At 41.1% G+C, this 25,385-nt stretch overlaps 1 protein-coding gene across 3 annotated transcripts in view; it reads right to left on the bottom strand.

The window, feature by feature from the left end:
• acot7 (acyl-CoA thioesterase 7) overlaps positions 1-25,385 on the bottom strand; it is a 184,188-nt gene that overhangs the window by 14,518 nt on the left and 144,285 nt on the right. For all 3 annotated transcript variants that reach the window (XM_052039374.1, XM_052039373.1, XM_052039375.1), the window contains one exon: positions 18,155-18,339. In XM_052039374.1, the coding sequence (XP_051895334.1) occupies positions 18,155-18,339 (185 nt within the window). The remainder of the gene's footprint in view (positions 1-18,154; positions 18,340-25,385) is intronic.

Here is a 25,385-nt window from a genome sequence, read left to right on the forward strand (position 1 = left end):
TGCAGTTTTGAATTCCTTTGGAGGGGGGGTGGGGCAGTAGAACTAGGGAAATCAGCCATGAGCTCTTCTGCCCCACCTCCCTCCAGGTCTGCCCTCACTCTGGTACTTCTGTAGCTCCTCACTATGGAGCTCACCCAGCTGAAGAACCTATGGCAAAGAGATGATTCCAAGGGAAGTGATGGTGCATCTCATCCAAAGTAACTGGAGCAGCTTGGGTTTCCACCTTCTGTCACTTATCCCAAGTTTCCAATTTTCTTATACAGTGCACTGCATACACATTTGTGAAAAAAGTGTCCGAGAAACTCTTTAAATAGTGCTTCAAAGTTGCTTTGAATGGGGCACTATTAAAAGCTGGTTCCCATGAGTGCCACAAAACTTATCTAACTGTGTCTGGGAACAATGAAAAAGAATGTTGCCCAAGGACTGCCGTCATTCGTATACCACTCTCATGCAAAGCAAGCTGTGTATGTTGGCAGGTGAAGTGATGGTTACCACTTAGTGGGCTTCTCAAATGGGGTGGGTTCACCACGACTGCACTATTTACATGCAGTTTAGAGAGTGTAAGCTCCACTGGCCCAGGTTCAATCCTGACCTCCGGCACTGTCTGCATGGAGTTTACATGTTCTCCCTGTGAATGCGTGGGTTTCCTCTGGGTGCTCCAGTTTCCTCCCACATCCCAAAGATGTGCAGATTGAGAGGTTCATTGGCCACTGTAAGTTGACCCTTGTGTGTGAGTGAACGTCAGAATCTGGGGGAGTTGATGGGAATGTGGGGAGAATACATTGGAATTAATGTAGGAATAGAGTAACTGGATGCTTGACGATCGGTATGGACTCAGTGGACCAAAGGCCCTCTTTCTGTGCAGGTTGTGTAGGGCAATGTTTGACTCCATAAAACCAGCTGCAACTTCTGAAGAAGGGTCTTCAACCTGAAACATTATCACTGCCTTACTTTCCACAGATGCTTCCAGACCTGCTGAGTTTATCCGGCTTTTTCTGTTTTAATTTCCAATTTCCCACAACCTGGTTGAACTCAAATTTCAGAACTGAAACCACCTGATATCCCAGCATTTACCAACTTTACCTAACGTATGAATTAGAGCTTAGCCATGGCATTGATCACTTGGGTTTCTGACAGTACTGGGGTTGTATCTACAGATGGTCCTTACACAACATGTCAATTAGCAATTCTGATGGGGCCCTTCAACAAGCTGGTGCTATTGCACTCATCAAGCAGAACAGCTTGATTGGAAATCAGACACATGTCTCTGTCACTGGAAGTGTTTAAAAAAACACTACCACAAACTGGGCATCACAATAGATAGGAGCAACAGCCACAATTTAACAGAAATAATTTATGATGGGGTTAAATATGCACTGACTCCAACTAATAGCATATAAATTATCCAATAGGCATACTTCATCTGTCACAATTCACATGGACAGAGACAAGAACATTCAACTCTCTCTGAAACAAGGCCCCAAAAAGGACAACGACAAGACTTTTATTAAGGAAGATTTACAAGGATGACAGAGAACTGAGAGTATATAAGTGTCAGGCAAAACTGAACAGGCTGGGTTTGGAAAAGGAAAAATTGATGGGATACTTGATTGGGGCCTTTAAGATTATGAAAAGTTCCAACAGGGTTAAAGTAGCTGTTTTCCCTTGTTGCTGAGTGCAAAACCAGGGGCTGTAAGTAGGGAAATAAAGAGAAACACCTTTTCCTTAGGGAACGATGAGAATGAGGAGTGCACTTCCACATGGAGTGATTATGAATAACATGGATTCATTAAAGGGGAACATTGGAGAAATGGAGAAATAGGTTGATGAGGTGAGTTGAAGAATGGTGTCCAGCATAAACACCAGGTCAGACCCGGTCTGTTTCCCTGTGGTAAATTCTACATATTATGGAATTTTTAATATGTTTGTTTACATTGTGATCAACTCTACTGTCAGAGGTCACTGCAGTAAAATGAAACAGGGAGCCATGTTTTTACTGGTCCATGCTCCCCTGGAGGCACATCACACCCATCTTCATCAAACCCTAACAGCGTACCATCTAATCGAGTCTAATCGCCCTTTCTAGTACCTAGTCCCATCAAGATACTGTTTAAATCCCATGATTGAAACAGAATCTTGTTCAATCAATCCCATTCTGCCACCTCCATCCTTTCAGACAGGGAGCTCCAGATCATCATCCACCACACTTTGGGACTTTATTTTTCTCAATTCCTCTCTTAATTGCTCTACCTAATTCCTTTAAATGTATGCCCTCGGGTTACTAACCTCTCTCTGTCCTTCCTATCCAGGATTCTCATAATTCCAGCCATGACAATTTAAGCTTAGCACAGTCCCTCAAGCAAATGAATGAATTAATTATCAGATAATCTGCTTCTTGTGGTGGTTGAGAGAAGAGTATTGGCTGGACGGTCAGGAGACAACTCTGTTCATCTGCCAAGCAAAGGCAGATGGAGCATTGGCTTAATGTCTCATCTGAAAAATAGACCTCATTAGGCAGCACTCATGTGCCATCCTGGACTGTGTGTTAAAACCCACAATGGGCTTTGAATCTCCAGTGCCCTGACTGAGAAGCACAAGTGCTATCAACCACTTTTTAATATATAGACATTCTATCACGTAGAGCAGGGGTTATGAATTTTACCTTTGAAAGGATTGTGTTGTACATTTTGTGTGTATTCTAATGTCCACTATTCTCCTTTAGCGGTGGACAGAGACACTGGAATATGCAAGTAGGCTGAGTGTCCCTTCTGCAAATTTCAATTGTATTTGTAAGACCTTTAGATGGATCAGGCCACCCCGAAGGAGGAAATTAGAGGTCTACATCTAAAAATGTTTAAAGAGGACCTGCCCAAGGGTGTACCAGACAGTGGAGTTTGGTTCTGGGAGCTAGCTCAGGCTAAGTAAAAGGTTTACTCCTTGTCACAATCCATCATTGCGCCCCCTCACATGCAGAGCTCCACAGGCAATCACAACCTCAAGTGCCACCCCCTTCCACCTCTCAAACACAACCTGTCATCTGATCATGAACTCCATCCCAACTCATGGATTCTGAGCCCCAAATACAGTGCCATTTTTTAAAGTATCAATGTGATAAACTAAAGTTGAATAAAATTCAGAGAGAATAGGGAGTGGTACAATTCTCTGGTATACGGCAGTAATGCCCAGTCTGATTCAGTGCTTTGAGCACTTTCAGCTGCAATAATTCATGTAAAGCCTCTGAAATTGTCCTTATTCTCTACGCATGAGTGGTGCATCATGAATTTTTCATGAATAGCAGCATTCAAGTGAAATTCCGCATGCCCCAAAATAGCAACAGAGATGTTATTTATATCGTGTTATTATTTGCACAGGGGAAAAAAATGCACCCAGAGATTTCTGCCAAGATATTTATATTGTTCAGCCAACACAAAATCAATAAAATGATTGCTCCTGGGTGTGTGTGCATGGTAACATGTTTTTCTCCAACCAGTTGGAAACTCCTTTCTGTTCTATATTTCAATTTTTCCTTTAGTTTACAGCCAACGCTGCAAACCTGTTCTCACATTCACTGAAATCAGCAGCTTCACTGGAATCTTCAACAGGACCAAACAAGAAACGCACAGTTAAATATCCCCTTAAATAGGCAATGGTTAACTGACAGGCTCAAAGAATCAACCTGCAGATCCACATTCCAAATGAGGACAGACTTCATGCCAGAACAGGGCACACCACTCAACAAAACAGGATGCACCTTGCACCAGACAGGTCACATCTTGCGCCAATATGAGGCACACCATGCACAACAGGGGATACACCAGAAACCAAAACAGGACCAACACACACCAAAACAGCACAGACCACACAACAAGACTGGACAGCTACACCAAAACAGGGCATGCCTCACACATTAAAGGGCACACCACTCATAGAGTATTACAGCATGGACACAGGACGTTCGGCCCACCATGTCCATGCTGAACAGTGGACACCCTTCTGTATTAATCCCACCTTCCAGCACTTGGCCCGTAGCCTTAAATTCCCAGGCGATTCAAGTGCTGATGTCTGGGTGGAGAACGTATGGAGATTAAAAATGGCATTAGTGCAAATGGGTGAATGATGATTGGCACAGAATCAGTGGGTCAAATAGTCTGTTTCCATGCTGGATGACTTGATGGCATCAAAACTGGACATACCATGTACCAATGCAGGGCAAATCACACACCAAACTGGACAGGTCCAACATCAAAACCACCAAAACAGGACACAATGCACACCAGCGTGGGAAACACCACAAACCAAAATAAGACAATGGTGCCTTTTCCCTTCGACATTTGGTGTATCCTTATTCATTCTTTTTGATGGATAACTATTAACAAGGACTCCTTGAGAACTCAGCTGCCTTCAAATTGTGTTATGGGACATTTTGTATACTCTGAATCAGGTAGGAGGGACTTTAGTTTCACTTCTTGTCCAAAGGGCAGCTATCTGTGAAATGATATGCATGGGAACTCTCCTATACTTAATCAGTACTCAGCTCAGGAACAAATGGCAACCCGTGTAATTCTTGTAAAAATGTGTTGTGAAGCGCTTCCACCCACATCCATCAACATGCTCAGAGGAACATAAACATATATTGTTCACATTTTATGAACAAATTGACAAGTCATCTACTCATTTTCATTCTATAAGAAATTGTGTGCCTGTAAGATGTGCATGGACAATTCTAAGTCCACATAGGAAAGTTTGAACAATAAACATACTTTGTTTGATTTTATAATCTATGCTATAAAATATACTAGTACTATGCTGCTGATAGTATTTCTGATGAATTTGCAGCTCAGAAACAGGCCATTCAGCCCAGATATCCATGCCATTTCTCCTGCTTTGCACACCTCCTTCACCCTAATCTCATCGACATTAACTTTCATTCTGTCCTCTCTCCTTTGTCCACCTCGGCCACTCCACGTGAAGGTAATTTCTGCATGCTGACCACTCTTTGAGTGAAGGAGTTTCTCCTGATTTCATTGCTCGTATATACTTACTATCTTATACTTAATGTCTCTTTTCCAAATTTCCTCACAAATGGTTAGTCAGTGTGACCTCATTCCCCCAGATACCCTCTTATTCAACCTCAGCCAAGTTACCATCCTTCTAGTGCAAACCCAGATTGTGAATGTCCATAGACTGATTAAGTGCTTTCACCCGATGTCTAAACTTCTGCACTTTATAGCAGGGTAGAGTGGGTGATGATCAGAAGAGGACTGCACCCATCATTCCCTGATACTGGGTCACAGAGACATAGAGAGATACAGCACAGAAACAGGCCCTTTGGCTGACTGAGTGCACACCAACCATCAACCACCCATTGACACTAATCCCACATTAATCCCCATTTCTTATTTTCCTAACATTCTTGCCAACTCTCCCAGATTCTACCTTTCACCTACACATTGAAGGAAATTAACCTACCAACCCGCACGTCAGAGGAAACCAAATGACCTGGAGGAAATCAATGGCCACAGGGAGAACGTGCAAACTCCACGCAGACAGCAGTCAGAGTGAGAATTGTCTCTGGCGCTGTGAGGGAGCAGCTCTACCAGCTGCACTACTGCACTGCCCTTCTTAAAACGTTGTGATTTTATCTTCTCCTCACTGACAATCAATACAGGTGCACCTCAACGATGTGTGCTTAGCCCACTGCTCTACGCTCTGTACACTCATGACTGTGTGGTTAGGCACAGCTCAAACGCCATCTATAAATTTGCCGATGACACCACAGTTATTGTTAGAACCCCAGATGGTGACGAGGATGTGCACAGGAGCGAGACAGATCGGCTGGTTGTGTGGTATTGCAACAACAACCTCGCACTCAGTGTCAGCAAGACCAAGGAAATTATTGTGGACTTCAGGAAGGGGAAGTCTGGAGAACACACGCCAGTCCTCATTGAGGGGTCAGCAGTGGAAAGGGTTGGCAGATTCAAGTTCCTGGGCATCAACATCTCAGAGCGTCTATCCCAACACATTGATGAAATCATGAAAAAGATTCGCCAGCGACTCTACTTCATTAGGAGTTTGAGATTTGGTACATCACCAAAGACTCTTGCAAATTTCTACAGATGTACGGTGGAGAGCATTCTGACTGGTTGCATCACCACCTGGTACGGAAGCTCCAATATGTCGGATTGAAAAAGGCTGCAGAGGGTTGTGGACTCAGTCAGCTCCATCACGGGCACAACCCTCCCCGCCATCGAGGACATCTTCAAGAGGTGGTGCCTCAAAAAGGTGGCATCCATCATTAAGGACCCTCACCATCCAGGACATGCCCTCTTGTCATTACCACCATTGGGGAGGAGGTACAGGAGCCTGAAGACCCACACTGAACGTTTCAGGAACAGCTTCTTCCCCTCCGCCATCATGTTTCTGAACAGTACATGAACCCTTGTTATTCCTCTTTTACACTATTTTACTTATTTTTTGGTAACTTAGAGTAACTTTTATATCTTGCACTGTACTGTTGCTGCAAAACAACAAATTTCACGACATATGTCAGTTATAATAAACCTGATTCTGATTATTACTGCTGCCACACTAGAGTCATAGAGTTAGTCATCAAGAGATACAATGTGGGTGCTTCATTGTAGCTTTGATTGAGGTCAACTCTGCACACTCTGGTGACTGAAGCCGTGCTTGAGGTGTGGTTGAATTGTATAATTAACAATGCACCAAACCACTAAGGTTAACTATTCTGTTATTAAATAATAGCAGCATAATTAGTCATTGTGGAGCTAACTGACTGTTAAATTGATTTCTTATCACGAGACATAAATCCATACATGTTGATCAAGAGTATGAATGGACTGCTCTGAATATTTTTCAAGATGTTAAATAACTTGATGTTTCATACAATATAATTGACACAGGTGAGAGATCAGGCTTCTCCGCTGACACAATTACAAGTGCAGCGATACAATGGCAGACCGGACAGACCTTTTCATGCAGCATTAACATTCTGATAATCTCTGCACGAACAGTTACTGAATGCATGGGATTGCACACTAATGTGACTTTATTGAGGACTGTCATACACTGTTGTGCATTCTGGTGGGTAGAATCTGCTATAAGGACAATATATAATAAATTAACATTTTATGAACACAATTGCATTAAGAGGAACAATTACCAGCCACAGCAGCTGCTGGACATAAAACAGGCTTGTGTAAAACAGGCTCAGATTGGATGCATCTTGTTGGAATTTCTTGCAAGGCTGCAGGGAAAGTGAGGAATGGGTCCAATTGGGCAGCTTCAAGGAGACACAAGAGGATGTGTGGTGTTCTTATGTGCAATATGACTTTATGGACTTTAAAAGCAAAGACAGATTCCAATGAAGTACCCAGATGACCATTTACATTGCTAGAGGATAGAAGGCTATGGATCAAGTTCTGGTTACATGGTGGGCTGAAGGGCCTGTTTCTTTGCTTCTCTTTTTAAGCTGAATAAGAGGCTGTAGCTGGTCTTGGTGTTGCTGCAGCAGAGAGAGGAACAGTCATCCAAGTCTCTATGTGGAGTTCTGCCTGAGAACACATGGGTTTCCTCTCACATCCCAATGCATGTGGGTTGGTAGGTTAATTGGCTACTATAAATGGCTTCTAGTGTATAGGTAGAGATAGAATCTGGGAGAGTTGTGAGGAATGTGGCACTATTGTGGGAAGAATGTGGATGGGTTTTTGATGGTTGCCATGGACATGGTGGGCCAAAGGACCTGTGCCTGTGCTGCATGACTCTATGCCTCCTGCTCCTAATAACATCCAGTGCACTCTGCTGGGAAGTGCTTTTATGAGGGCATTGAGCTTGGCTGCGATGCCCCTTAGACAGTGAGTCTCTTGATATCCAATGCCAAATCCCAGTGGAGCAATCACTTGGATATGGAACTGGAACAATTTGTCAGCAAGATCTTGCAGCTTTGGAACAAACAACATAGGGTGTGTGTGTGTGTGTGTGTGTGTGTGTGTGTGTGTGTGTGTGTGTGTGTGTGTGTGTGTGTGTGTGTGTGTGTGTGTGTGTGTGTGTGTGCGCGCGTGCATGCGCATACACACACACATGCATGGTTGTTTGGGGCAGGGAGAAGTGAAGAAATGGAAAGAAGAAATCCCCCCAAAATACTGTCATCTTACCATAATATTTGCAGTATGGTACTAAAATTCCTGTGTACCAACATATTCCTATGCTCAAGTTAAGGTTATTTCTTAAATGGTATATACCCAGGAATTTGGTGTAAATACATTCAGCAATACACAAATAGACTGGAAGCCCACAATCTGCAGTGTTTTTAGGCTGTTGTACATCAGGTGACTGATACTTTGTGTTCCTAACCCTCCAGAACTGACTTACAATCTCCAGGATTGGAAGGTTAATCTCCAAGTCAAATCTGTGAGCAAAGAAAAAGTGTCTCTTCAAACACTTCCGTTTAGTTGTTAAAAATATGGGAGAAAGGGCAGGGTGGGTAAAATTAGGCTGTTTGATTGACAGGAAAGTTCATCCAACTGAGGAACAAAGGTGCTGATCACTTTCCAACTGGACTAGAAAAGCAGTGTACCGTAAGGATGGGATGTTGGATGACTCATGGTGGGAGCGTGGGGCAGAGTTGTCAGCAGAAGGTCATGTGATAAAGTCACCTGGAGTACATTAAACCAGGTTTGGCAACTCCGCCAAGATTAAATAATAACCTGAAAAACTTAATCTGTTGCTTATTTAACCTTGTAACACCTGAAAATATGCTCCTGAGGTCAGTATGGGCTAAATGTGGGAAATTAACAGCTTCCATATTACAGCGATATGGCAGACCATGATTGCATGTGAGGCTTTGGCATCAATACACAGCATTTGAGAAAATATATCAAACAGTTTCTCAGGAGCAGTGAGGACAGGGTTAGCACAGGTACAGGTTATTGCTGATGTTTCTGAGATGTGACTTTCAACAGATGATTAAGCAGCAATAAACAACTTAAGAGGAGTCCTGGGCTGCATCATTAAAAGGTAAGGCCAAGAGCATGAAGTCAGTCAGCTGAAGAAAGGCTCGTTTCCTGGCACTCTCACTCCTCCAGTGATGCCAGAAGATGTTTGCCCTAGTCACAAACAATTACGATCAATTAGGCCATGCAATTCTGCTGAGCTACAGGAGATTTTACCCCTAGGATCATTCTAATGAGTTTGTATGGGATCGGGAGAGTAATGTTACCTTGGAAAACCAGTGCAGTACTTGGCATGTTCTGACCATACTCTGCCAACTACCTCTCATGTGCAGTCTCTGCACTGGCACATCTAAGAACAGACATTTGGAGAAACCTTTAGATTTACAAATGTTGCTTAAACTGATTCCACAACAATGCTGTTAAATAAAACAGAAAATATAATGCAAGATTTCAGTGACAGTGTAATTTTCACCTAAACAATATTCAGCAGAAGGGGAGCTGGGAAATATACAGCAGCGCAAAAGCATCTGAATGTTTAACACATTTGCCTAAATCTCCTTTGTCGGCTCTTCTATGTGGGATGTCAGATTGTTTAAAATAAAATTAATCTCTCTAAAATGGCAAAGATTTTCAAATGGACATTAGCAAATCACATTGTAATTCCAAGGGTGAGGAAAGTTATTAACTGCAAATTGCAATGTTTTACTAATCATGGAATAAAATTAATTTGATTTGTTCTCAGTGAATGGTACATTAATGTGTGGGCAGCACTGATTCTGCAAGGCAAATGCCAAGCTCAACTAATGGCATACTTAAAGAATATTTTGCAAAATCTTTGCTGCAGCCTTTAATGTGGGCTTGTCACTGGCATTTACTTCCTCAGAAATTTTCTCAGAGCTACTTCAGCTTTTACTGAAGGAATAATCAGCAGTGGAATGGGAGAAGCTCTGAAAAAATCCCATGCTGTCCATTACTCATATTCATGCTACAATCTGTGCTTGAACTTTTTAATTTTCTACATTATGCATTATCTGTGTCTGATTCCAGGAGGGGAGAATAAGCAGTCAAGTCTCCACTTCCTTATGGTTGCTTAGTGAGTCCAGCTGAAAAGTGCCCATGTGTACGTGAGTGCAATTTTTCTCATATCTCACAATCAGCTGGAACAAGCACTGCTGCATTTAAGACAACCACTTTGCAGTACTTGGGGAATATTTCAATGGTTCCTTTTGATGCTCGTTAATCTTGATTTGCAATAAATAATTCAGTTTTTTAAATTATTTAAATATCGTCTGTTCTCAGGCTTTCAATGTGGATGTAACTTCAAACTCTTGTTTAATCCAGTCTTTCCATGAAAATCAATGGTCCTGAGGGCAGTAATGAAACAAAGGTGCCCATTTATATCCTGGTTTCTTCGTGCTTGCTTTATAACTTTGTATTATGCAAAGGACGTATACCTGCTCCCATCTCATTCACATTGGGTTATGTAGGTGGTTTGGTATCGAGACAGAAAATCTAGGCAGCCTGGATCACGTAGGTGATCTCTGTCCTGAGAGGGACCTTGGATAATCTTCAAGGAGAAAATGATTTATTAAATGCAACAGCAAAATAAAAAAAAAGAATTTGGTGGCTGCAAAAGAATATTGAAAATAGAATTTAGAATGTTGATTTCATTGAAATAAATTGAGTCTACATTTTAAAATATGTGATTAGTTGTTCATATCTACGTGGCTCAGTTGAAGGTATTTTTGCCATTGAATCGGAAGTCCTAAATTCAAACCCTGACCCAAATCTGAATTTAATTTGACATTTCAACGCACTGAGAGAGTGCAGATGGAGATGAGATCTTCCAGATGACAAAATGAATTGAGAATTGTTCTGTTGGGTGGAAAAGATCACTGGTGGAAGCATCAGGGAATTCTTCCAGAGCCTTTGTCAATGCTTATCTCTCATCAAACACCACCAGGACAGATCAGCAGGTCTTTTATCTCATTTGCTATTTGTAGAACCTTGCTGTGAATGAACAAATTATCTGCCTTTCTGCCAAAAGAACATCACTTCAGAGAGTAATGGATTGGCTGTGAGGCACTTGGGGACATCCTGGGGATCTGAAAGATACAATGGGATGTTTGTTCTCTTGATCCGGAGACATTTCTGAGGTAAGATCTTATCCTATAAAAGCAAAAACTCAGCAAGCATGAAATGTAAAAAACCATCCGAAGTGAATTGAAGAATTCAACCATTTCTTGTGACCAAGGTGTCAGTGTGGGATTGAGATCCCTTGCAGTTTGATAATACAGTGTGCAATATCGCACAGAAATTGCTTGGGTTTAAAAGATGGAAAAGAATGTACCATCTTGGCATTTGCAGGAGCTGCTGTGCACAAATTAGCTGTAGCATTTCCTAAATTACAATCGTGATTTCATTGAAAAGGTACTCTGCTGAGGAACCACTTCACTAGGTGCAGTAAAAAAATGCAACGTTCTTTTTTCTTTTGAATCAAATTTGCCTCCCACTTTAAATACCACCTTTTGCTGCATTTCCGCTGAGGCCAAGAAATGACCCCAAAGGCTCCAGTGATAAAGGTGACAGAGGATATCTTCACTTGTAAGAGTGTAAGGCGGCCTTTGATCTTTCCGTTAGCTCTTTCCAGGACCAAGTGCCAGTGCGTCAGTCAGAATGGCTGGATGCTGCTCCACTTCTGTAGATGAGGCCCTACAGATGTGAGCTGTTGGCCTGTGCCAAGCAACTCACTCTGGCTCTGAGTATGGTCTAGGAGACTGTGCCTTGAGCAGGCTGAGAGTGAGAGCAATTTCAGTTGGACTTGTGAAGGGAGGGTGATATCCCTGCTTCCCTCACCACAATGATGTGAATTATAATTTTTTAAAGTAGTACCTTAAAAGCGCACAGGATCCATCACGAAAATAAAGGTTCCTTTGGGCTGCTTTTGACAAAAATGATGAAAGTGAGTTAATAATTTTTTTGCTTCAGATATTGATGGTCTTTTATGCACTTTCAGTACTACTTCAATAACTGAGCAGAGATACCAGTTGTGGAAAAAGATGACAGTAGTAAAATTTCTAACATCTGCCAAATATATTTAGTAAAGGGATAAGCTTCAAATGTCTAGCTCAGAAACTAGCAATGGATGTTCTGGGTAATAAAAAAGAAACACGCCTAATATCAGATGCGTTCAACAATAAGACAACTAGTCCTGGGGACTGTCAGCACTAGCACCATCCGTGTTTCGATTTTACTCTTCTCCAATTGCTCAGAGTAGAAATTGATTTAAAAATAGTCAGAGAAATATCCCAATGTCACCTGAAGGCAGTACAAAAAACTGGATATTGTGCTATTTATATAAGATACACGGGCAGCAGCACTATTTATACACATCAGAAAGGCCAAGGTGCTATTTTTATTTATTGAGGAAGGTTATCTTCTTATTTTGACACATCAATACGAATGCGATTTTTATCTGTTCAGCTATCAATTATGACCACTTTGTTATTTTTAATCTAAGCTATAAATACCATGCGTTTCCTGAAGACGAAGGTGACTGCCTGGAGGACAATGGGTTCAGATCAGTGTGCATGGTGAGTGAAGATGAAATAAAATTGACATTTTGAACAAAATCAGGCTGCATCAATTGTCCTCCCCTCACCATGAATAATACTGGCGATGCACTGGGTTGCAGGAAGAAAGGAAGGCAGGGAGGATAAAGTCTGCAATGTGAAAGGCAGCAGATTCTATTCAAATGTGGCCCTCCAATCCATACACCATCCTGATTTGGAAATGTATCGTTGTTCCTTCACCGTCGCTGGGTCAAAATCCTAAGACTCCCTCCCTAACAGCACTGTGGGCATACCCACACTTCCAGGACTGCAGAGGTTCAAGAAGGTAGCTCACCGCAACCTTCTCAAGGGCAACTAGGGAAGGGCAATTAAATGCTGGCACGGCCTGCGAAGCCCACATCCCCTGAATGAATAAAAATAAAATCTACAAAAAGGCAAGTTGAAGAAACAGAAGTAGAAAACGCAGAAGACACTCAGCAGATCAGGCAGCGGCTGCCAGAACAGTTAATGTTTTGCACCCGAGACCCTTTGACAGAAAAGGGAAAGAGAGAAATACAGGTTAGTTTTCAGTAGGGGAAAAGGTGGGGGAGGCATGTGTAGAACAAAGGGAATATCACTGAAATGGTGAGACTGAAAAGCATAAGGGGGGCAGTTACTCGTGCATTAATTTTCTTTGTCTGTCATGTGCAGTAAATGGTGAGGATGTGGGACACACCCTGCAGGCCGGACACTAGGAACAGAAAATGAAAAACTGAGTCAACATGATGACAGGTGGAGGAGCTTTGTGACACTTCTTCTAGCTCTCTACTTTCTGCCGGAAAAAAGTCATTCCTGTAAATCTCACTATATATCCTCGTTAATTGGTAGGTGAGTTATCTAGTCTCACCCCACCTGACATCAGTGCCAATTTCATGCCAGCTATTCAGTTCTGAATTGGTACTCTGGAGACCAGCTGTCACTGTACAGCCAGCCCTTCTCTGAAGTGTCATCTGAGGAGTGGTGAAGATGCAAATCAGGATTGATTTTAGATTGTATTAAGTTGTTATTACAAATATAAGCTTTGGAGTGTTCTGCAGCTAGGTTTCAGTGGTTGTGCAATGATGTGGTTGGGAACACAAGTATATGGGACCATGGTCTTTTCCATCCAGGTGAGTGGCTAATCTCAGTTCAACATATTGAATGCAGCTTGAGGCATCAGCTAAAAGCCACGCATAGGGTAAAGGGGAACCCTGGATGCAGAGGGTTTAATTCTCCTCCAAGAACCCATCCAAGACCCAGGCAGAACCTGGTGGCAGAAAATTTCAAGCCGTGGGGCCTCACCAGGGCCACTGCTGACTCTTGCCTGCTCCTCTATGCAAATGTAGCAGGCTTGATGCTGCTTCTGGGCAGCTTCTGCCTCTTCAGTGTCTCTTGCCACCCTTTCTGCAGTAGCATTCCCAGGATCAGTGGAAATTCCACCTCATGGAATTCCAGCTGAAAGTGAACAAGGCCCTGTGTCTGTAGTTAATAGAAGATCTGGAGGGTATTCACCTTTGTAGAGCCTTGGAACTATCCCATTTTCTCAGACACGATCTGTGAAGGGCTTGAATTTGGCACCACACTGGGTAGGTCATGTTCCCACTGAAGGTAATTTCAAGATGATTGTTCTAGTTCAAAGTCTCATGAGTACCACGAGATACAAAACAACATTCTCCCAAATTTCCAGTCAGAGATTCTGGGTTGAGAATGGAGACAGGCAGGTATAACCTTACCAAGTAGAGTGAAGGATCGGCAGTAGCTCCAAAGCACCCACGTCACCTCTACATGCTACAGACTGCTATATGTCCTCAACAATCACATCTGCTGTCCTGATTTACTGAATCCCAGCCCACTCACTGAAAGAAATAACCTAAAATCTGCCTAAAAACAGATGGCATTAATTCCTCTCAACAGGAATCACAGACAAATTCTTTAATAAACTATATAGTGTGGCAGGATAACTATTCCTGTGTGCAAAAAATAATCTTTTGAATGTCCTGATGTAAAGCTGAATAGAGCACCATATCTGTGACTCTGTTCTAAATCAGAGTTGGGTTTGAGTTGATGCCAAGGTGGCACACTGGGCTGAAGGGCACTGGGACCAAGTCTGTGGCAGACTTAGACAACTGCTACAGACTTGTCAATGAGGTTATCAGCATGCAAGGGTGCTTCAGATGGTTGAGAAACCAACCCAACTAGTAAAGAAGGTAGAAATGTCAACCTGTCAGAAGGAGCTGAACTCTAACTGCTTGTTGCCAGATAACAATATAAGAAGCCAGACAAGCTACAATTATGTAGCATTTATAACACAGACTCAGACCATGTGGCCAAGCTGATCTTTGTCAATATATGCTTTAACCTGGACGTCCTCTAATCTAACCCACTATCTGCATGCCCTTCTATTCTTTACTCATTTAGCTCCTTCTTAAAGCATCTATTATGTGCGACAGGCCACAAGTTGGCAGATCTCCCCAAACCCTCTTGTGGTTTTCAGCCAACCATCCTCCAACTGCCAAACCCTGTGTACCCAAAGATTGAGGTCTGTTAACTTTTACTTAAATCATTCAAAGCCTTAGTGTGCAGTCTATATCAGGTATGGAACGAGAGTTTAGCCTACTTGAGTAACTTAGTGTCCAAGCAATATGTGGAACCAGCACAAGGTAAATTTAAGCAGCTTTTGGATAAGGATGTGACTGTGATGTGGTGCTTAAAGAGGTTTCAGGCAAATGTACCCCCACAAGATAAAGAAGTAATTAAATAACTGGAAGAGATTCAGAGAACATTTGGGGCTCAGGAGAGTAAAGTAAACATGATAAGGTTTAAAGATTGTGCTGAATATTACGTTGTCATTTCTGTGTATCTTTACCTTGTTATTATATATTAGGGGTATGCATGAAATTTAGCAATCAAAAGAAAAATAGTAGAAATGCGTAGGTAAAATGATATATAAAAAAAGCATCCTGAAGGAACTGTGAGCATAGTAACTTAATGTAGACTTTACTGTTATATACTGTTATATATGTTGTCTACTAATATAGACCTTTCTTTACTGTTACAACATGTAATCTGTTGTTCAAGGTGTTCAAGGAATCTAAATAAAAAGACTGTCCAAAATCAGGCACTTGAAATCTACCTGTGGAAAATTCTCATTCATTTGGCTTGGGCACTCTGAAGTAGATCTGGGAATTCTTCGAACTTGACCCCGGGACTTCAGTAATTAATGAAAATATCTCTCCAGGAACCCTCCTGGCTACAGTAAATGGAAACATCTGCCCCTCTCCCATAGCTTTGAATGGGCACTAAACATTGCAACTTCACATGCACCTGGATGGAGCCTACAACCTGTAATCTCACGGTCAGCAAACTGTAAAAGTTCCCACGTCTACCCTTGCACGATTCCATGCTTGTCCTAGATACACTTTACCAAAAAGTATCTCAACTACGGTAGCCTTCTTCATTTGGTACATGCTGAATTTCACACCCTCCCCTACTTCTACTAAACTATTGACAAAAGTCATTGAAATGCACAGCTATTACTGAGTGACTGACAGATAAAACTGCAGACATATTTTTTGCTGGGCCTTTAGGACTGATTGAAACATCAGCTGAAATGTTGGTCCATTTTCCCCTTCTGATGTCAATTGATCTGTTGTACATTTCTATTAGTTTTGAAATTTTACTCACATTAAGCATTTTTATTTTTTGTTTCTATCTATGGTTTTGCAGGAACTAAATACCAACTCTGGACTATTCTGGTCTATATCCTCACATATACATTGTTCAGATTTTCTGCTTGAATTTGTTGGCATCTTTTTCATTATTACATTTGGAAAAATTGGGTTATTCCAGTTATTATTGTTAAACATTTTGGCAAATACAACTTTTGGTTTCCATAGTAAGCTATAACTAAATTGATAATGACAATAATACCTTCCCATTCAAATTAGCCCACTACTGCTACATTTTTACTAATATGGATTTTCTTTCCCCGGTTCCCTAGTCATGTTGTTTACATATTCTATATAGAGGTTCACAAACAAGTATTATTGATCATTTGTCTACGTAGAATACTTGCATTTTAAAATCTGCATTTTTAAAGCAAATTACATGATTTACAGTGCAGAATAATTTATTAACACAGAATTTGTTGGTGTTAAAAAACAAACTTTCCAAGTAAGTCTTTGGGGATGTTTTCTAAGTTATTATCAGTAAAATATGAAAGAAGTTCAAGTCCCATGTATAAAGCTGCTGCACTGCACTTGTTAGTGACTTTTACCAGTTGCAGTGAAATAGAGAATTTAAAATGATTATTTTACAGGAAAACCAGAGGGACTAGAAAGTGACATGGGCTGCAAATGTCTGGCAAAGACTGTTTCAGTTGTGGTTTTGATTCTGCAAACTGGAAATGGTCATCACTGCATTTCACCGTTGGAGATGTCATTTTCATATGCCAAACACTAAAATAAACAACGCTGTACAATCAAATTTATTCGCAGCTGCCTTTTGCCCCAACACCTTTTCTGGGATACAAACACAATGCAGGACCACTTCTCTGCATCCTCCTCAATGAACTTATTAATTGCACTTATTACGGAGGATTACATTACACTGTGTCCTGGCAGGAAAGGTATTTCCTAATGATTTCAGTTCAAAATATTTTATGTGATTAAAAAGCAGAGAAATCAAAAGTAGCTTTCTCTCCAAATAAAAATGGCTTCCCACCCCATTGCTCAGATAAACTGCAGCCAGTCTGACAACTGTATTAAGGAAGGTAAGGAGAAACTAAGGTGCATGCATTTGTTGCCCTCCCTCATGGTATGTGCTTTTCTAGGATATGGTTCCGTGGATGCCTGCAGCTCTTCAGTGTCTAATCTGACTGGTCTATCTTCATCTGCAAGCCCAGAGAGACACTGTGGGAAAGAATGATCATTAACTAGGAGATATTTCCTCTTTCCAAACTGGTTCATAATATTATTGCAGCTTGTGGGCAGGCATGGTAGTGTAGCAGTTAGTGTAACGCTTTACAGCGCCAGCGACCCGGGTTCAAGTCCGGCCGCTGTCTGTAAGGAGTTTGTACATTCTCCCCGTGTCCGCGTGGGTTTCCTCCGTGTGCTCCGGTTTCCTCCCACATTCCAAAGATGTACAGGTTAGGAAGTGGTGGGCATACTACGTTGGCACCGGAAGCATGGTGACACTTGTGGGCTGCCCCCAGAACACCACGCAAAAAGATATATTTCACTGTGTGTTTCGATGTACATGTGATTAATAAAGATATCTTAAAGTAAACCTTTTCCACTTCCCAATAACCATCACAGGATAGTCAGCAGGGTTGGACTTCCTCATCTTATCTCCATGACCCACTACTGCAACTTGAGTGTTACCATGGATTAGATTTTAGACCAAGTATAGTGAATACAGTCATCTCAGGATAAGCTGATGAAAACCTAGTTGTCCTGCTACTGTCAGTCCCTGCAGTTCCATTCACTGGTATTGTTTATACAGCATTAGCTCTTGGCTTAGTGCATTTATCGTGTGGAGAAGCAAAATCCAGCAATGTACTTAAAAGTGATAATACAAATGGATATGTTCTCTCACCTTCAATGTAGGGATAGGAAGTGCCTTTCCATCCTTGTCCAAAGAAACATAAGTGAAGAATGCAGTCACAGCATGAGCCGTCTCTGTCAGACTTTTCAAGACATGGTCAGCATCCACAAAAACTTCTATCTCCATGGATTTGTTACTGGTAAATGTCATTCGGCCAGACACAGTGATCACAGATCCTGCAGGTAGAAAAATGCCTCTGGTTAGATTAACACTGGTAGTCAAAACGATGACTGCGAAAGAAGATCTTGCTTTTTTTTATAAAGAGTTATACAGCATGGAAATAGACTCTTTAGCCCAACTCATCCATGCCAACCAAGTTGTCTACTTGAGTTAGTCCCATTTCCTTGCTTTTGGCTAATATCCCTTTATACCTTTCCTATTCATATACCTGTCTAAGTGTCTTTTAAATGTTGTAAATTTACTCAGTGCCTTTCACAAACTCATGGTATCCCAAAGCAAATGAACTTTTGCTGAGTGTTTTTTTTTCACCCAGCACTAGTCTAATGTTGGTCAAGACAATGGGAGAACTTCCATTCTTCAAAAAATTCAGTCATCTACCTAAAAGAAGGCCTTCGTTTAAAAGCTCAACCAAAAGGTGATTGCTCCCATTTATTCCTGTTTGGTGGTACCATATAATATCTGCCCAATGTTCTCTTCCACTTCAGAAATGTTGTTTCAATGGAATCAATAGGAACCACATTTTGGAATGAAAGTAGAATATGAAACCTCCACTACATACTGCCTTTTTATCCAATTTATACTTGTTGGATTAAATTGCTAATTAAATAGTCTTGCACTGTACTGCTGCTACAAAACAATAAATTTAACGACATATGTCAGTGATAATAAACCTGATGCTGATTCTGATTATTTTTCTTGTAGTTTAACTTTCTTTATACTTGCTTATATGTTTGTATAAACACCTGATTGTCTGTAAATTTTCAGTAGATTTTTGGTAATTTGTAGTGTAGTTCATTCTGTACTTCTGTAGTTTCTTTGTCTGTAAGCCTGAGATGTCATGCAGTGTAAATCAAGACTGTCCTTGTTGTTTCACAGACTGTTCTTATCCTTATCTATCCAGCTTGAGCTAGTTTTCAGTATAAAGGAAGACCACGAGGTCTCTAGTCGTTTCTTACTCCTCATACTTAATTACGTGCTGTTCTCTGCTGCTACTTACTGTCACTTCTTTGTTATGAACATCCAGTAAAACGGCTGTAACCATAAGATTTATGCCTCATTCTTGACTTACGAAGAACCTTCTGGACAATATCATCTCCAGATCCAACATACTGTACCTGCCACTTTAGTTTAAACTCTCCCAAACAGCACTATGCAAACACCACCTACCATTGGTCCTTATCTGCTGTAACCCACCCAGTTCTGTACTGGACCCAATGGCCCAGGAATCAAATCATGCAATGGGAGCTTTGGGAGTGGCGATAAGATCAAAATCTTGAACTAATGCAAGTTCCTTTTGTGATGTTTGTACATTTCAGGGCAATGAATGATGGCCAGTGTAGAAGCAAACATGAAAGCCAACTTACCACAATTTTTAAATGAGATAATGGACAATTTCAGCAATGGTGGATGAGTGTGATGGGCAGAATCAATTCCCCTACTGAAATTGTGGTATGAGATCTTTTAGATCCACCTGAGAGAGCAGATGGAGCTGTTGTCAATGCAGCACACACTATGTATTTCACTTAGACATCAGCCAGAATACTGTGCCAAAGTTTCTGGAATGGAACTTAAATCTTTGACCTTCTACCTCAGAGGTGAGAATGCCACTGCCTGTGCCATGGCAAGTAGTGTCAGAAGATGCAGCCATGGCATCACTGTCTTGTCTTTGTTGATTTCAGCATTTTTGTAGTTCAAGAGTCTGGCCCCAAATTGGGGACATGGCCCTTCAGTTCCAATCCTCTTACATTTTTGTAGCAGTGAATCAGTCAGGAGAGATACTGAAATGAAGTTAACACTAATGAAATAAACTGTAAAAGAAAGGTATCTTTTGATCTTCAGTGATAGATTTCCTAATTAACACTTTTTTAGTTTGCAAAATTACTGGAATGGGCAAAATGCAAAACTGCTGGAAACAACAGCACTATCATTTTAATTGGCTTGGGAATCAAAAACTCAGGAATTAAGGTTTTCTATAAGTGGGATTCCATCTCACAGGGATAATGTTGGGGTTGAGAGTTGGAGGAGGCTTCATAAGACCAAAGTGTATAAAAACAGGAAGGTGTACAGGGGTGGGGGGAGTGCAAGAAATTGGGGATCAGAATCAAGCAAAAAGATGAAATGGATTCCAAAGGTGGGCTCTGATGGAGGTTGGATGGAGCTGATGTTGTGTTGCTGGTGGGTCAGGGGAGTAGGGGAGCAGGGAAATCCCAGGTCTAGAATGTGGGGCAATTTACTGGGAAGTTTGGAAGAAACACTTTTCTTTTTGGGTCACAAAGAGGGCTGCAATGACATTTACCCCATGGATTCAGTCTACCTTGCCTGCTTTCAGCTGCGAGGTTTTCTGAGGCCTGGGAAACAAGGTTAAAAGCAGAATGGCTGTCAAAATAGTCTTCAAATGAGCAACTCAGTTGCCAAGATGAGGCTGCCCACTGCCTATTTACTCTGTTAAAAGTTCATGAAGGGTTCGACTCCTGTTCCAGGTTTTTGGAATTTAGCTTATGTTACAAACCTATAAATTGGAGATAAGGTTCAGCCCAATAGCTTTGAAAGTGAAGAGGAAGACGATTACAGACACTCCACAAGCAAGGAGTCTCAATCCAGCATTCAAATTGTAGGGTGGTGTTCGGAAAATATATAACTTAGGAACGTGCATGGACAGAGTCCCAGAAATTCTGATTAAAGGACATCGACCTGCAACATTAACTCTGTTTGTCATTCCACGGGTGCTGCCTGATCTGCTGAGTATTTCCAGGGTATTTTTTTAGTTTGTTTTTATTCCTGAATTTCCTGTTGATTTTGAATAAAGTGTGCAAGTTGCCAACCAATGCTTGCAGAAAGCCCAGGCCATAGAGGGACACCTGGATGGAGAAATCAGCTCTTAACACTGCAGGTGTAGAAATGTATATTTCTATTCTGTTCCAGTCTGTCTTGTGTCCTAAAAAATGCTGAAAGTAAAACATTTGCCACAATTACTGTTCAGGAAATAGCATAACATGCAGTACGTGACAGATTTAGAGAAAATAATGTGGTTAATTGAGAATAATTTTGTGCTGCTTGCAAGTCTAGGGCTTGGATCTTATCACCTATCATTTGCCATGACAAAAGTTCCTAGCTTTATCATGAATCATGCAAATAAAGGTTTCTTATTACACTCAGAGCAATGGAACTTTGACAAGTACATGTTAAATGTGCTCTTGAATGTGTGTGTGTGTGTGTGTGTGTGTGTGTGTGTGTGTGTGTGTGTGTGTGTGTGTGTGTACGTCTACAAGTGCGTGTGCCCCTGTATCTGTTTATTTTTACAGTGAGATTTCTATATTTAGCTATGATTTTTTTCTTCTACCCGACAGGAATTTGAATGTGTGACTAGAATTATTGTATCTAGTTATTGAAAGAGTTGGATTTAACCTAAGATGTGTGAAAGGTCTCAGCTAATGAGAGTGGATGTCTATGAAGAAAGATAATGCTCAAAAGCTGCTGTGGGATTCTGGAGCAAAGGTAGAGAGTTTGATGTGCAATTATTTTAGCAAAAAAAAGGTGCCGTGGAAAGGAAGGGAGCAGAAATTAATCAAAGTTTGGTGCAAGTGAATGGAACAGTTCTTCAAAATGGATGACAGGTTTCAGCAATGCGGAAAGACAGAGGAACTTGTTCCCTTTAGAGTAGAGGTGGTTAGAGGAGAATTAACAAAGGTGTTTAAGATCTGGAAGGTTTTAATAAAAAGTAAAAAAAAGTTTACATTTCTGTTGCACCTTTTTGGATCTATGGACCTTCTGAAGTACCTTACAGTCAATGAGTAACTTTTGAAGTGTAGTCACTATTGTAAGTTCAGAAACTCAGCAGTCCAAGTGCTCAAAGAAAGTTCTCACAAGCAGCATGGTGATAAAGCCAAACAAATAATCTGTCCTACTGACATTGATTGATGTATAAACATTAGCCAGGACACGAGGGAATAGTTCACCTGCTCTGCAAAATATTATGCAACAAGTCCTTTTACATCCAGCTGAAAGAACAGATGGGACCCCCATCCAAAGGACAGCTTGTCTGACAGTGTTGCATTCCCTTGTTTCCACACTCTCTTTCTCCTTCACTGCGCTAGAAGCTCAGGCTTTTTCTCCATGCTTGAAACTCAGATGTAGGACTTAAACCCACAAGATTCGAAGGGGCAGGAGTGCTACCGACTGAGACCAGCATAGATTACACATAGAGAAACTGGTTTTCACTGGCAGATCAGGAACCAGAGGACAAAGATTTTAGGCAAATGCCTGAGAGGATGTGAGAAAGCATTATTTTTTGCATTAAATTGTTGTGATCAGGAGTCTACTATCTGAAGTTGTGCTTGAAAAATATGCAATACTAGTTTTCAAAAAAAGAATTGAATATATATTTGAAAAAGGGCTATGGGGAAAGAGCAGAGGAGTCAGACTAACCGAAGAACTCTTTCACAATCCCAGGGAAGGCATAATAAAACAAAAAGCCTCCTTCTGTGCTATATGGTTCTATAAAAGAAGGGAAATAAATTTAGAGAGCTGGTTATATTTTCCTTCTGTTAAATGGCGGGACAAGATAAGAGACCAGACACAAGATGAACTTAGCATGTGGAGGTTTCATTGGATGGGAGCACAGATTAGAAAACTGGGGTGCTCCCAACTTATTATTAATTAAAATAAGCAGCTAAAAATCCAGAATGATTACATTGATTGAGCTCCTGTCAAATGCCAGAACTGGAATTGCAAATGTTGCCCTCTGAGTTAATGGTGTTAAGTTTGGCAGATGAAGCTTTAGAAAATCACCAGTCATAAAATCCTTCCTTTCAGTAAACTGGTGCAGGTCTGAAACTACTCTGTAGGTCTTTTTAATTTCCCCCCATAGTTTTGATTTTGGAAAAAGTTGATTGCAATTGAAACTGCAGGGTAAACAATAGTGTGCAATTAAACAGTCATTAAAAGAGCAGTTATGTTACTTGTGGGAGTTTGACTGATGTGCAGCCAGCTTTGCTCTCTGGTCTAAGAAATGGAAACCTGTGTATGATGGTTAAATGGAAGCCATGACTCAGCAGCAGAATAGGCTCCCTGGCAACATTAAAAATCTTTTAAATGAAATTTTAAGGGTGCCTGAGCAATGAACTGCAAATTTATTAAAATTCAATCTACACCAATTGCAGTTACATTTCAGCTGTTCTGAGCTTGTCTCCTTGAGGTGGTCCCATTCCATCAGCTTAAATATAAAACACTCCGAATACAGCCTGAATCACACAACACATTCTTGTGTCAAGGTAAAGTGAAACTTCTTTGCAAAGTAAAGAGTGGAATCCCCTGGTAAGGTTCCATAGACAGTGAAGTTCCATCAAACTACAGAGAACACACTTGTAAATAATGAAATAGATAAAGGTAAAAGCAAGGAGTGAAATTAATGAAAGAATGGTTGATGTGACAGAAGATAAGTTGAAAGGAAACAACTTGCATTTAAATAACACCTTCCTGTGGTTGGACAATGTAACAAACTACTTCAGAAAATTAGTTAATTTTGAAGTGTGATTGCTTGAATTCTGAAGACAAATACAGCAGATGATTTTCTTGGAACATTTTATAGACTGCAAGACAATGAGTAACCAGCTTCCTTATGGTACTGGTTCAGGCAGGAATCTTGACCAAGACACTGGGAGAACTTACTCCTTTACTTAGTAATGTCTTGGGATTTTATATTATCAAATGAGCTAGCAAAAGGAGAAAATGTTTTAATGTCTGATCTGAAAGACAATGCAGCACTTTCTCAGCAAAGAACTGATGCATCAATCAAGAATGTGCTCCATTTTCTTGAAACACATTAGTGGTGTGCCTTGGGGGTTGGCGCTGGGCCCATTGATGTTTCTCATCCATATCAATGACTTGGATAAGGATGTACAAGGCATGGTTAGTAAGTTTGCAGATGACACTAAAATAGGTGATATAATGGACAATGAAGAAGGTTATCAAAAATTACACAGGGATATTGATCAGCTGAGTAAGTGGCCTGAGGAATGGCAAATGGAGTTTAATTCGGAGAAGTGCGAGGTATTGCATGTTGGAAAGTCAAATCCAGGTAGGACTTTCACGGTGAACAGCAGTGCACTGGGGAGGGTTGTAGAACAGTGGGACCTTGGTGTACAAGTACATGGTTCATTGAAAGTGGTGTCACAGGTGGACAGGGTGGTGAAGAAGGCATTTGGCACGCTGGCCTTCATCAGTCAGGTCATTGAGTATAAAAGTTGGGAGGTCATGATGCGGTTGTACAGGACACTGGAGAGACCGCACTTGGAGAACTGTGTTCAGTTTGGTCACCCTGCTATAGGAAAGATGTTATTAAACTGGAAAGAGCACAGAAAACATTTTACAAGGATGTTGCCACAACTTGAGGAACTGAGTTATAGGGAGAAGTTGGACAGGCTAGGACTTTATTCCTTGGAGAATAAGGGACAGAGAGGTGATCTTATAGAGATGTATAAAATCATGTGGGGCATAGATAGAGTGAATGCGCACAGTCTTTTTCCCAGGGTTGGGGAATCAAGAACTAGAGGGCATAGGTTTAAGATGAGAGGGGAATGATTTAGTAGGAACTTGAGGGGCAACTTTTTTTTTAACATAAAGAGTGGTATGTATGTGGAAAGAGCTGCCAGAGGAAGTGGTTGAGGCAGGTACAATAACAAGTTTTAAAAGACAGTTGGAGAAGTACATGGATTGGAAAGGTTTAGAAGGTTATGAGCCAAATGCTGGCAAATGGGACTAACTTGGATGGGGCATCTGGGTCGGCATGGACCAGTTGGGCCAAAGGGCCTGTTTCCGTGCTGTATAACTCTATGACTCTAATAACAACCTTAGCTGGTTCTGACTCACAGTCTAAGAAAAGTCAGAAGTACCGTTCTGTGCATCACAAGCCATTCAGCTCCACATTGGTAATAACGAGTGCAAATTACTGAAACCTATTGTATAGGAAGCAATTTCAGAACAGACAACAAGGAGTAAGGCAATAATAGGTTGCACACCATTATATCGGAATTTCACAGAAATA

This window comes from Pristis pectinata, chromosome 26, assembly GCF_009764475.1.
Source record: "Pristis pectinata isolate sPriPec2 chromosome 26, sPriPec2.1.pri, whole genome shotgun sequence".
NCBI classification, from domain to species: domain Eukaryota; kingdom Metazoa; phylum Chordata; class Chondrichthyes; order Rhinopristiformes; family Pristidae; genus Pristis; species Pristis pectinata.